The 13526-nt window shown below is 32.1% G+C and overlaps 2 protein-coding genes across 3 annotated transcripts; one reads left to right on the forward strand and one right to left on the reverse strand.

Annotated features, from left to right (window-relative positions):
- Positions 1-1427: 1427 nt before the first annotated feature.
- On the forward strand, positions 1428-4569 carry LOC18106907 (uncharacterized). 2 transcript variants are annotated; one of them, XR_002978620.2, is made up of 8 exons: positions 1508-1709; positions 1811-1920; positions 2195-2344; positions 2481-2719; positions 2991-3101; positions 3620-3664; positions 3750-4073; positions 4182-4326. XR_002978620.2 is itself a non-coding variant. In XM_006372798.3 (7 exons), the coding sequence occupies exons 1-7, from the start codon at positions 1622-1624 to the stop codon at positions 4339-4341; spliced, it is 903 nt and encodes a 300-aa protein (XP_006372860.2). In that variant the 5' UTR covers positions 1428-1621; the 3' UTR covers positions 4342-4569. The 2 variants fall into 2 exon arrangements, 1 of the variants encoding a protein (XP_006372860.2); XM_006372798.3 differs by lacking the exon at positions 3750-4073 and having other exon boundaries at positions 1428-1709; positions 4182-4569.
- A 279-nt stretch (positions 4570-4848) lies between these two features.
- Positions 4849-8109, reverse strand: LOC18106908 (probable fructokinase-4). The gene is made up of 4 exons (XM_006372799.3): positions 7542-8109; positions 6559-6891; positions 5252-5368; positions 4849-5155 (listed from the first exon to the last, which is right to left on the reverse strand). Exons 1-4 carry the CDS (start codon positions 8067-8069, stop codon positions 5024-5026), a joined length of 1110 nt encoding a protein of 369 aa, XP_006372861.2. The 5' UTR covers positions 8070-8109; the 3' UTR covers positions 4849-5023.
- Positions 8110-13526: the final 5417 nt, after the last annotated feature.

Consider the following 13526-nt stretch of genomic DNA (forward strand, 5'->3'; position numbering starts at 1 on the left):
GATGAGTTAAAGATGAGTGCTTCAACATGTTCCTGCCAACACTGCTAATTGATTGATGAACGAACTTAATGGACAGCTCATGATAAATCACTCAATGGTTCTGGCCAGATGAGAAGCCAGTAAGAACAAAACAGTGGCTCTCCATGTGTGCATTGCATGGACTGTCTCATGTTCTGAGGGAAATGTGACTGATCACATTCCAAATTATCAGCATTAGGTGCGAAATAAGAGATGATTCAAATCCAGAATCTGAGGTCCAATCAGGAGTTGTGTCCCAGTGGGTTCCTTAACTAAATGTCAAATTTTAATTTAGTGTTTTGATGGATTCTTGAGGCTTGGTTGGGATGGTAAGTGAATTTGTCATCGTGAGTTATTGTCTTTGGTTCAAAACCAAGGGAGGGGAGGCTATTATAGAGTAATCTCCTATGTTTGGATTATTGTGGATATGAAAGTCTATCTAAAATCTGATCGAGAAATGATTTGGAGTTGGTGTCTGAAATACTTAAACATTTGAACAAAAAAATCAAGACTTTTGATTGCATAACATCCCCTACAAAGAATCATAAAAGCCTAGCTAATAAGTTGTGGTTTATGGACCTCCCTGTTTTTCAGACTGAGGCTCTTTCGATTTAATAGCATGTATCCAACCTAGCATTTTGATTTTTTTGTAATTCGTCGACTTGGAGCTTGGCATGACAGTTTATCTGATAATCTCTCAACCTAAAGACAAAGTTTGGAGGGTTAACCTAGTAATCTGTTAGCTTTAAATCTGGTCTAAGTGTGTATTATTTCGAGCAGGTATAAACCTGAATAAGACCTCGCGACTTGATTTTGTAGGTTATAGCTTGTTTGGGAGTGTGGTTACTGTTGTTTTTTAAAGTGTTTTTCGTGCTGAAATATATTAAAATAATATTTTTTTTAAAATTATTTTTGAGATCGACGTATCAAAACGATTCAAAACATAAAAACAAATTAGTAAAAAAAATATTTAAAAAAAAAACATAAATACAACCGTGTTTCTAAACGCTCACGAATCAACTTGGAACGAGCTTGACTTGACAGGTTTATTTGATATTATGTAAACTTAAAGGAAAGCTTGATAGGTCAAGCTAGTAACACGTAAGTTTTAAAAATTTGTTTGGCATTGTTGTCATAATGATGTTTACCTAAAATTTAAATATATTATTTTTAGTATTTTATTATGCTAATATTAAAAATAAATTTTAAAAAATAAAAACAATATTATTTTGATATACTTTTAATTAAAAAAACATTTTAAAATATAATTTTTACCCTATTTCTAAACAAAAACTAAATTAATTCTGCGTTTTATTCCAAGAGGTCTAGAAATTAATTTCATCTAATCCAAATAAGACCTCGTAAGGCCCACTTTAAGGTTTTTTTTTTTTTAATTGATTCAGATTAAATCAGCAAACCTGTGAACTTGGCAGGCTATGATAATTATGATTCAAAGAAAAGAACCACTGAAGCCGAAAGCAGGCAAGTAAACGACGAGTCTTTAGATGAAGATTTCTGTTTTAGACGACCTGTCACCTTGTTAGATTTTTGGGCAGAAACAAAGAACTTGTCCTCCCCCTTGTGTCCAGATAGGAAAAAATATATGGAGGAAGCAATAAAATTGTTGGACTCTGCTCTCTCTCACATCAAATGGCGCCTCAAATTTCCAGCCAAAAATCGTCTTCAAATAGGTCCCTCTCATCGCTTTATGATATATAGATTTCTGGGTTTCCTTCAAAATCTGGACTTGATTTCATTTTTGTGGTTTTTCTTTGCGGGTTATCTTTGGCAGATATTGTAGCTTTGCTGACAGAAATGAGGCCAGTTATAATGGTTGACTATGGTGGAAAGTTGCCTGAATTACAAGACCATCTTTGTGCTCTTGTTAAATTTTGTCAACAGGTATTATGTATGTCCCGCCTAAAAATTATCACTTTTTAAGACAATATAATGCTCAAAGACATAAGCTTTTGCTGTTTTGATGATAAATTTTGTTTTTTACTCCTGATTAGGGCATAATATTAGTTTTGGTGAAAATCTTTCAAAGTTCGATCAAGTTGGTGTTTGATAAACTACGTGATTCTTAACTTGTTAGTCTTGCTGTTAGTGTTGTGCCTTTGAATTTCTGTTTTGTTCCCTGATTGCCATTACTATGTTCTATGTATAAATTTGGCAGGAGTCGGCTATTTTTGAGAATCTTAGAGTGATGGTGATAGAAGATATGATATATTTGATACATGTAAGAGGGATTGCTGAGTATGTTAAGTCAAGCTTGAATTTGGAAGTAGAATTGTTCTTCGTCAATCTTGAAGAGGATCCTCCCAAGGTTGCTGTCTTCTTTATTCTTTTATCAAGTAATAGAGCATTTAATCATTTGCTGCTTGACACACAAATTCTGCCGTGAATCTGTCCGTGATTAAGACTCATTTCTTTTTTGTTTTCTTTTTTTTATCCTTACAAAGATGGTAACACAAGCGGAGGAAAGCACTTTAGTTACAGAGCTTATAAGAGTTCAGAAGTTGTTCTCTTCATTTTTTCCCTTGAATGGAAATAGCAATGACCTCTTGTCACATCAGATGCCAGATAGTGTGGCTAATGCTGAATCCTCCGCCAATAAACCTGCAACTTCTCAATCATCTGAGTTTATTGATCTTAGTTGCTGCATGCAAGACACTGAGATCACTGTGCCAACTTTAAATGGGTAATTTCCTATTTAAAGAAATGTTTTGATTCAATCTGGGTTAAAAATATGTTTACTTCATCATAACTGATAGACATCTGGTAGATCATATTCCTCTATATTCTCAGCCGGTATCAACTGTATAAATATGCATGCAATGTGTTAATAACTTTGTATTTGATGCAGTAAAACTGAATAACTGATTTGTTTGACACAGTAACTCAGTTAGCGCTGCAAGTGTTAGTACAATCCTGTTATAGTGCAATAAAACCGTTCATCTAATGTGCTTCAGATGGCTCCTTGGTTATCCAGTCGTGTACTTGTTCAGCAAGCAGCACATTGAAGATGCCATATATAATCTTTCCACTAAATATCTTCGTATCTTCCAAATTCTAGTCAGCAGGTTTGTTTTTCCTGATTCTCCTCTGTTGATTATAAGAATTACTTGTAGTGGTCATCAGAACAATATTAATAACCGTTTGGCCAGCATACTGTAGAAGCCTTTCATTTTTTAAGTCAGCTTTAATTCACTTCTCGAATTCTTCATTAAAATTCCATCACTTTGTTGGCATCTAAGAAAGTGATTTTGTCCAAGTGGAAATTTCATGTAGTTGCAGTACTTCACAAAGATTTAAATTTGTTAACAGAAGGATAAAAAAAAAAAAAAATTTGCGTGAATACTATCTGAATAATCTTTGTTAACAGAAAGATAGTCAGGTCGTTTACATCGTGCTTTGGAGTCTGATTTGTACAGTCTGCCAAAAATATGATAGTGGTCTTTAACATCACGAAGCAAAATGCATGTTTATAGTTGATGAACAGCATGAGATAGTTTCTTATCAAAGATGCTGCTAGGAGTAGTGGATAGTGTCAATTGATGCTAAAACTTAATTAAGTACCACCAAATCATGGTTCCTGCAGGTATGCTTCACCCAAAAAAGGATCTCAGCCAGAAGAACTGCTGAGGTAATACTCTATTCCATATTCTATTGCAAAATATAGGTCAGTAGGTGGCAAAGATGTGTTAAGTTTGACTAGAAATTTGTAACAGAGACCAAGATAAAGGAACAAAAAATTTTAAGAGATGAAAAGTGGTTGTGGTGGTGGTGGAGGTGATAAGATCGCAACTGGGTTTCTGTGGCCTTGCAGATAGGAAAAAAGAAAGAGAAAAACAGAGGTACACAAATGATTTTGCTGGTGAAAAAGGCATAAGAAAGGAGGGTTATCCTAGTATAAATGTGTAATCTGGTTGGGGTTCCTTAAAGCTGCTGCCAATCTGAACTAGCCTTGATTTTTCATCCTTATTTACACAAACCAGCCCATCTCCGTTTCATTTCCCCTGTATAAGGGATCCAGTTGGGGCAGGACAGAGCAGGTGACCGGTTAAACATCGGAGATCTCATCTGCAGTCATTTAGATACTACTTGTTTAATGCTATCCTCGTTCTGAACATCTGCATGCTTGTTTCAAAATGTTGTGACAGCTTCTCGGTGCCATATGAGCTGAGCATGGGAGGAAGCAATGAACCATGGGCCGTGGCATTTCTTGCCCAAATGCAGACGAAGTGGGCAAAATGCAAGCCAACTTGGAGGTCCTTGAAGATGGAGGTGAGTGAATGCTATCCACAGGCAATCGTCTTGTAGCAATAACCCGTCAAACTCCCAACTCTTCATGCCCACAGAAGGAAGTGGAGGACTGGTTTCTTTGCTCAAATATAATTATTTTGTTGTGTCGGTATGCAAAATGTCATTGGAGGATACCTTATACTTAAAAAGAAAAGGAACAGGTTCTATCTATGTATGAAAGACCTGACTGAGTTCCATCGTTTTAATTAGTCCGATTTGCAATCAGATCGCCGATTTGAAATGAAACTCGGTTTAAGTTCTAGGTTGCTAACTCACTAAATCAAGTTTTCTTTGCCATGCTTTATAGCTAGTGATGAATAGGCATGCAACTCGATTTTCATTAAAATTTTATTTTTTTTGTCTTAAATTAATTTTTTTTAATATTTCTACATTATATTTTATATTATTTTAATACATAAAGAACGTCTGCAACTTTTTTGTTTGGCAGAAATTTTAGCTTTAAACAAATATAATATTTGGAGAAAGCTAACACTTTGATGATTGCTGCTTGATGCCCAAGATCAATTTGTTTAAAAGAAAAATTTTATTTGGCAAGACCTTAAAGCGCAAGTCTTTTCCATCATTACACTCAAGAGAAAAAGGCGAAAATTTGAGATTGCAACAGCTCTTCGATTGAATTGAGAACCAGGAGCTGAAAAGGAAAGGGATAAAATGCAGTGCGGATTAACAAAAAAATAGTTTATTTTCCTTCTTTCACCAGTTTGAGGGCATCGGCCGGAGTAGGCAGAGCAGGGATTGCTCCCTTTTTGGTGGTTGTAATGGCTCCACAAGCATTTGCAAATCTAAGTATCTCTCTCAGCCTTGGCTCATCCTGAAAATCAAGATGTCAACAAATGTTAGATACAGCAATACAAGAATTGCTTATTATTACCAATCTAAATGGAGATGGATGGTTTACAGAATTTACCTCAAGCACAGATTGGTCGTCAACAATCTTGCAAAGGAGAGCACCAACAAATGAATCACCAGCACCTGTGGTATCAACAGTGTCCACATGGAAAGCCTCAACTGATCCATGGAAATTCTGTATTTCGACAACACAATTGGAGAATATTTAGAAAATCAAGTCCATTTATGGTTAAATTGGATATTTTTCATTCACCTAACATTTGTGTTCACATTTGACAACTATTTATGGCACAAAGTCTGAGTCTCCTATGAAACAAGACAAGAGCACTGTTCTTGGGTTGCTGGGAAATAACACAGCAACTAGCTTGGTGCAGGATCACATAGCAAGCATTAACTTTTTGAATGCCCCCCAAGAAAGAAGTCTGCTTTATGATTTAACTTGAAGAAGATCACCGTTGTAACCCAAAAGAGAAGAAGCAAGTTTCCAATCTAATCATATAAATACTTAATTCAAGCATTTTCCCTGTAAATTGTGTACAAGAATCATCCATATTTCAAGTAAATGTTTCCTGTTATCCAACAAATCAACTTAGGATATTAACAGAGCTCCAGGTTCATCCAAAGGACCCCCACATACGGCTTTTTTACGATCTAGACAATAGCTTCATCCCCTTAGCAAGTAATCTAGTTAGGTAAACAATTTAGACTTTAGCTGGCCGCACTCCACTATGCTTAGGATATAAATAAATGCAAACCAAAACTCCCTTTCAACATGCAGAGTGGGCCAAGCACCAACCATCATATACAACAAACAAGGCAGCTATATCCATTTGAGTGGTTGGGGATTTTGACTAGGATAATTACAACACGCCTAAATGGACACGCCTGGTTTCTGACCTAAGCCAGTAGTTTTGTCAGCATTTAAGGGATTTCTTGATCGATGCCACTGCATGCTTATCTGACCGCTATTGTGTTCCAAACAAAATTCATGCACATAAGCTTTGATCATGATTTCAAAATTAACATCATGAAAAGCACGAATGAGGACTGCCGACAAGTATCAAATCCAACAAGATTTTAAAGCATACTCCTTGTTAAATAAATCAGGTTTGTATCCCTAATTAAAGCAAGTTTACTAAAATATATGGTCTTGCATCTGAGGAAAAACATGAGATCCAACACCAACACCCCATTAGCAAGTAGACTCATAGACAGTCATAAAATTCATCGCCTACCCTTCTTCCGGCCAAAATCCCGGTTGAGTGACAATGTGACAGACAACATTGCTTACAACAAAGATCATATCATAGTTAACCAAAAAAAATTAAGAATCTGACATTGAAAGACTGAACTAAAATTACTCACCTTGGTGTAATAATTGCAACCCTTTTCACCAAGAGTGACCAAGAGCAACTTAAAGTTAGGACGCCAGAGTGACATAGCAGTTTCATCATCAATTTTGTCACTTCCAGTGAGGAACTCAAGCTCATTATCACTGACTTTGACCACATCTGCCTCGTCCCAGATGCTCAATATCTGCTCACGCGCCTCCTCTGCTGATGGCCACAATGGCAGCCTCAGATTTGGGTCATACGAAAGCAATGCACCTGCATCCTTCGCCACCCTCATTGCCTGTAAATGTGCTGATCTGCAGGGCTCCACAATCAAACTTATTGATCCGTAGTGGAAAACCTTAGCCTGTATACACAAAAATCAAAGACAACACTTATGAGAACATTTTAAGCGCGTGGGCAAACACAATCACGGTCAATAACATAAATACAAGATTTTTCTGCAGGTTGACTCAAAAACCCGCGACAAAAGACCGATCCAAACAGGGTTTTAAATTAATTTTAAAAATCGTTCGGGAACGCGGTGCAAATTGTGTTTTTAAAAAATTTAATTTTTTTTTTTTTTGCAAAAATTTAATATATTTTGAATTATTGGATGATGTGAAAAATAATTTTAAAAAATAAAAAAATATCATTCACATATATTTCAACATAAAAAATTATTTAAAAAACAACCAAATCCATTGCCAAACATTCTCAATTCAAACTCGGGTCAAAATTAAAAAAACAAAAAAAAATATTTTAATAAAAATAATGGACACGGATTGAAACAATTACCCGATAAAGCGGGTCCTTTTCCGGGTATAAAAGGCTATGATTTTAGCTATATTTTACACACAATCTGTGCAAATTTTCTAAAAACAATTATTTTTTTCTATATATAATATTTTCCACCAATTTTAACCGCAGTAAGAAAAACAATTCACTGTAACAATAAAATATTTAACCATAAATCATTTACGGTAAATAATTAAGACAGAAAATGATAACACTTACAGATCTAATTAACTCAAGATTTAACTCTTCTGGCCTTAGTAACATATCAGCACTTGGATTTCTATAAAACATAAACTCACGCTCTCCATCAGCGCGTAGAGTAACAAACGCGAGAGCAGTCCTAGCACCTGTGTCAAAATTTATCCCAGTAGCGATCACGCCGTTTTCCTTCAAAATTCCGGCGAGCATGTTGCCGAACTCATCATCACCAAGTTTTCCAACAAATGCCGCCTTTCCTCCCAGCCTCGCCACCGCTATCGCCACGTTCGCCGGAGCACCACCCGGTGCCTTCACAAACCCCGGAGCTTCAGCGAGGGAGACGCCAGAGACCGTCGGGACGAAGTCTATCAGCATCTCCCCGAAGCTGACGATCAGTGACTTGTCGTTCACTCCATTGGAAGCCATTGCAAGAGAACGTGAGGGACGAGAAAGAGAGTTGTGTGTTTTCTGGATAGAGAAAGCAAAGGAGGGAATGGCAGGGAGAGGGAGAGGGAGAGAGAGAGAGTTGGGAAGGGAAGAGAGGTTCATTTATAGAGTGAGAAACAGATCAAGTGGAAATTTTTGTAATTAATGACGATAATTGAGGTTTATGATTTTTAATTGTTTTTGTTGATATTGTGGATTTTTTTAAGGGCCCACAAATATGGATATTTTTTTTTTCGGGAATATGATAAATAAAATATGGATTGAGAAGAGTTTAAATAGCACGGATTTTTAGATGGAGGTAACGGTTTTAATATTTTTTAAAATATTTTTCATTTAATAATATATTAAAATAATATATTTTTATATTATAAATTTTTAAAAACTAAAAAATTAAATTTTTATCAAATGATATTTGAACCGGATTTTTAAATATTAAATTAGATGGATTTTTTTTTGTAATATCCAAAATGAGATTGAAAAACAAATTGGGTTATAGAATTAACTTATAGTTTGTGGGATCAATGTAAATTGATTATTTTTATTAAATAATTTTATTCTATTAAAAAATACTTTAAATTAATTTAATTAAGTTTTTACTGGTCAATTAATTATTAAAAACCAAGTCAAATTAAATTAGTTTTATCCTTTTTTTTCCGGTTTAACTTGCGGATCTAGATTGCTAATTTTTTAAATCAATCTATCTGATATGCTTTTTTAGAGGGATTAATTTTATAAATAATAGATAAGGAGATTTTTTAAACTTGTGGATTAGGTTTTTTTTTTAGTTTTTTTTTTTTTTTTAGGTTTCTTGTGGATTAGGTTTCTTAATAATATTAAAAGTTGACCAGGAATTGCAGTATAACTATATATAGATATATGCGCATTAAATTTTGGATAAGCTTAGGATTTTTTTTCATTTATAGAATTATGAAAGGTTTTTTTTTTTTTTTTCTAGATCCTTAGGGTTTATAGTGAGTATGATGTGTTGGCAGAAGAAACTGAACAACATTATATTTTGATCAAGATAAAACTCCTTTTATTTATGGATTTATTGTAATTATAATTCAATTTTTTTTCATGAATCCATTGATACTGTAATATATTTTATTTTATTATGGATATATTTATTAAATTAGTTTGCATTTGGGATATTGGCTAAAGTGGAAAGTAAATCTGCTCCCATATTATTATTATTATTATTATGGAGATAGTAGGAGGAGATTGTGGGATAAATTCACATGAAGAAAAGTTATTAGGTGATCCAATTTTCATTAAAAAAAATGGAGAGAAGGATGAATTATTCAAATTAATGAAAAAAAGTAAAATAAAAATATATGGTAAATTCTCATTCAATACATTATACTAAAAAATTTAAATGTCCATGCTTTTATATTAATTTGAGTTTTCAATAGGATATGTTATCAAATTGTTGCAGGATCAAGTTCTAAAAAAAAAAAAATAGGAATTTTTTTTTAAAATATATCACTCACCTATTTAGGCAGTGTTTATCATTACGGTTGGAAAGTGCTTTTAAAAAATTTTAAAATTTTTTATTTTATTTTTGTTTTAAATTAATATGTTTTTGATGTTTTCATATCATTTTGATATGTTGATGTCAAAAATAATTTTTAAAAAATAAAAAAAAATTATTTTAATATATTTTTGAATGAAAAACACTTTGAAAAACAACTACTACCACATTTCCAAACACTCTCTTGGAAGAAAAGTGTTGATATTCAAAAATTGATTAAAAAGTTAAAAAAAAAAAAAAAAAAACACAGCTGGTCCGGCGAGTTGAGTCAAAATCAGACAAACTAAAATCTTGAACAAGTTTTACAAATTTAAGATGAGAGTTGTAATTAACCCGGTCAAAGTAGGTTGACTTGCGGTTGATTACAAACCATTGTTTTGCTTGTTGTTTTGATGGATGGTTTTCACCCATGGTTTATGATTTTATATTTTATTTTGTTCTTCTCTCAGCTGCCATGTCAGCTATCAGTCTTGCTACTGTATTGCCCCTGGAAAGGAAGCATGAAATTCATTATATAAAATTATCAAGAATATAGTTTTTTAATATTACACGCATACACTATAAAATATAAAATCTTCTATTAAAGGAAGGACTGTCATGTATACATACATATATATATATATATATATATACATAAACTATCTAGGTGATGGCCTAGTAGTAAGAGTTTGGGACCAAGAGGTTTGCTTTCTCTGTGGTTTTAGGTTCGAGCCATGTGGTTACTCATATGATGGCCACTGGAGGTTTACATGGTCGTTAACTTCAGGGCCCGTGGGATTAGTCGAGGTGCGCGCAAGCTGGCCCGAATACCCACGTTAAACTAAAAAATATATATATATATAGTCATCACTGTATTTTTGTTTTGATACGACCCAAATTTTTTAGATTTATATATGTATATATACGTATGTATGTATGTATATGGAACATCCATAAAGGAACAGGATATTGTTTGACATTTTTCAAAACCACTCTGATCACTGTCGCGTAGTTTCCTTCAATGACATTGGTACGAATCTACGTAATTCTACTTTACTTGATTATTATATAATAAAAAATATCATCTTTATTATATAGTTAAAAGCTAAACATATTTTCGATAAATAAAAAAAATAATATTATTGAGCAACAAGAATATTAAAAATTCTAGCCAATCAAAGCGCTTAGTATGATATCTTTCCCATTTTTTTGTTATATATAAAGAAGGAAAAACACATTTGTTACTCGACGGATAGTAAACTTGACTTACATTAAATAAAGTAATATTATTTAGTCAAATGAAAAAAAAGCATCTATGATTAATTAACAAAATTTTAAAAAAAATGATTATAATAACCTAAACAAAAAAAATATTTGTAAAAAAAACCTCAATTTCAAGCTAATTTAATACAAAATAATGATATTAAAAAAAAAAACGACTTGAGCTAACCCGATTTAGCATGGAAAACATGCAACTCGAGTCATCAAGTCAGGATAACCCAATAAAAAATAAATTTATAAAACATTACAAAGCTCAATTCTCAATAATCTACGATAAAAAAATGAAATCAATAAACAATCATTTAACAAAAAAAACAAATAAAAAAAATCAGTAAACTCGAGTAAGTCCACCAAACTTAAGTATTCAAATCATGTTCTAATGTTTCCTTGCAAATACTGCATTCCCTATGGCAAAGCATATCATATAAAATAAATATATTTTAGAGTATGTATAACATATTTTATAAAATATGCTTTGACGTAAATATTTTATAAATTATAATGTTTGCTTGCAAATACTGCATTCCCTATAGCATTGTTTCCTCCCCCTCCTCTATTCTTTATTGCAAACTCGAACTTTAGTGTAAAAAAACTAATGAATTATTGAAACAAGGAGACAGAATTTGACTCGTGGGGCAGGGAAATAGGGTCCAACGTCGTGTAGGCCATGCACATTGTCATCATGAGGATGAGACATGACTCCACTCAACCTCCACAGCTAAGCAACACCAGCCTTTTTCAAGGACATGATCAGAAGACTTATGATGCATAAAAAATGATATTAAAATAATTTAAAAACATAAAAATATAAAAAATTAAATTTTAATTATTAAATTATTCTTGATATTAAAATGATCTAAAAACATAAAAATTAAATTTTAAATAAAAAAATTAAATTTTAATAAAATATGGTTTGAAACACATTTCCAAGTGGGGCGTTAACCTTCTTTCATTTTTTTTATTAGCATGGGTATGCAGATCAGTTTGTGCGTATCTTTACTAATCTCACGGGTTCTAAAATCAATGACTATATAAGCCTCTAGTAACCCTAATATTTGTAATACTTAAACTAATAATTTTTAAAAATTAAATTTAGAATTTATCCTGCTAAACTATACCTTCTTAGGGCTAACTTGCCTTGGAAGGGAAGCTATATGCACAGCTTATCCCTGTGGGACACTCGTGTAGTTGAGCTGTAATTGGTGTATGGATTTATGGGTAAGCAGAACTAATATCAAGAAAATAAAGTGGAGGTGGACTTGTCAACGCGCGCGCAGCTGCAAATTAAGATCTTAGCAATACATCTTTTTTCTCCAGCTAGCTTCTCTGTCAGTGGACCTTTTTGAACAGTGAGTTTGCTGAAACTGTGTGCCAAGGAAAAGGGATTAGATTTAGAACATCAAGGCACGTTTGTTTTGTAAGAAGCATTTTCTATGAGAATATTTTATTTTTTATGGATTTTCTAAAATGATTTATTTTTTATTATTTTAAAAAAATATTTTTCCATTCATAAAATGAGAAAGATTGCAAAACTTGTTGTAAAGGTAGTAACAATAATATTAATAATTATAGTTGTAATATTTATGATATTAATAATATTAATAGCAGTAATAGTAATTGTAAAATAATAATTGTTATGGTAGTAATGATAGTGATAATAATATTAAAATTATTATTATTTCAATAACAAAATGATAGCAGTGAGAAAATAACGATAATTATAATGTGAATGGTGGTATTAAAATATTATAGTCAAATGATAATAAAATAATATTTATATTGATAATAAAATGGTAATAAGTAATGTTGGGGTGATTATGATAATTATGGTGACAAGTTACCGTAAAATGATGATATAATGATAGTTATATTAAAAATAAAATTGAGATATTAGCATAATATTATGAGTTGTTAGTTCAAATTAATATTATTCAAAGTTAATTAAATAATATTTTATATTATTTATTTTTTAATGTTTGTTTTGGACTAAAAAAACTACTTGAACATTTTCTTTATATCAAGAAAAATAAGTTATGATAATTTATCTATTGAAAACCAGATTTGGTTAATTTATTTTTTATGAACCGTGTAGGTATTTACGGACAATTTTTTTATTTCATTGAGATAATAGATGGGAAGGGTCGATTTAATAAACATGTTCATTTGATGAGAGAACATCAACATCATTTTATTTTTTTTATTTTTTTTAGTTTAACGTGGGTGTCCGGCCAGCTTGCGCGCACCTCGACTAATCTCACGGGCCCTGAAGTTAACGACCATGTAAGTCTCCAGTGGTCATCATATGAGCAACCACAGGGTTTAAATCTGAGACCACAGAGGGAGCAAACCTCTTGGTTCCAAACTCTTACCACTGTTTTTTTTATTTTTCATTTTGATATGAACCGTGGAGGTTATTTTTAATAGTTTATTTACTAAATGAGTCATTAATAAAGTATAAATATTATTAAACCTGATTTAAAATCAATTCAAATCTAGCCAATATACACACGCACACATAAATTTTTTGTTTATTTTAATATATATATATATACACACACACACACACACCTCAAATATATATTGTTATTTTATTTTATATTGAATAATAACTAGTATTCAAATAATATATATTCATATAAATACTCAAAACTTATAAATCCTATATGAATATTTAAAATTTTCAACTGTTATAAAAGAAATGAGGTGTGAATATAGTAACAATTCTATCCATTACCATCCGTAATTATTTTCAATAATTTTTACTTTAT

Source organism: Populus trichocarpa, chromosome 17, assembly GCF_000002775.5.
Source record: "Populus trichocarpa isolate Nisqually-1 chromosome 17, P.trichocarpa_v4.1, whole genome shotgun sequence".
NCBI lineage: Eukaryota > Viridiplantae > Streptophyta > Magnoliopsida > Malpighiales > Salicaceae > Populus > Populus trichocarpa.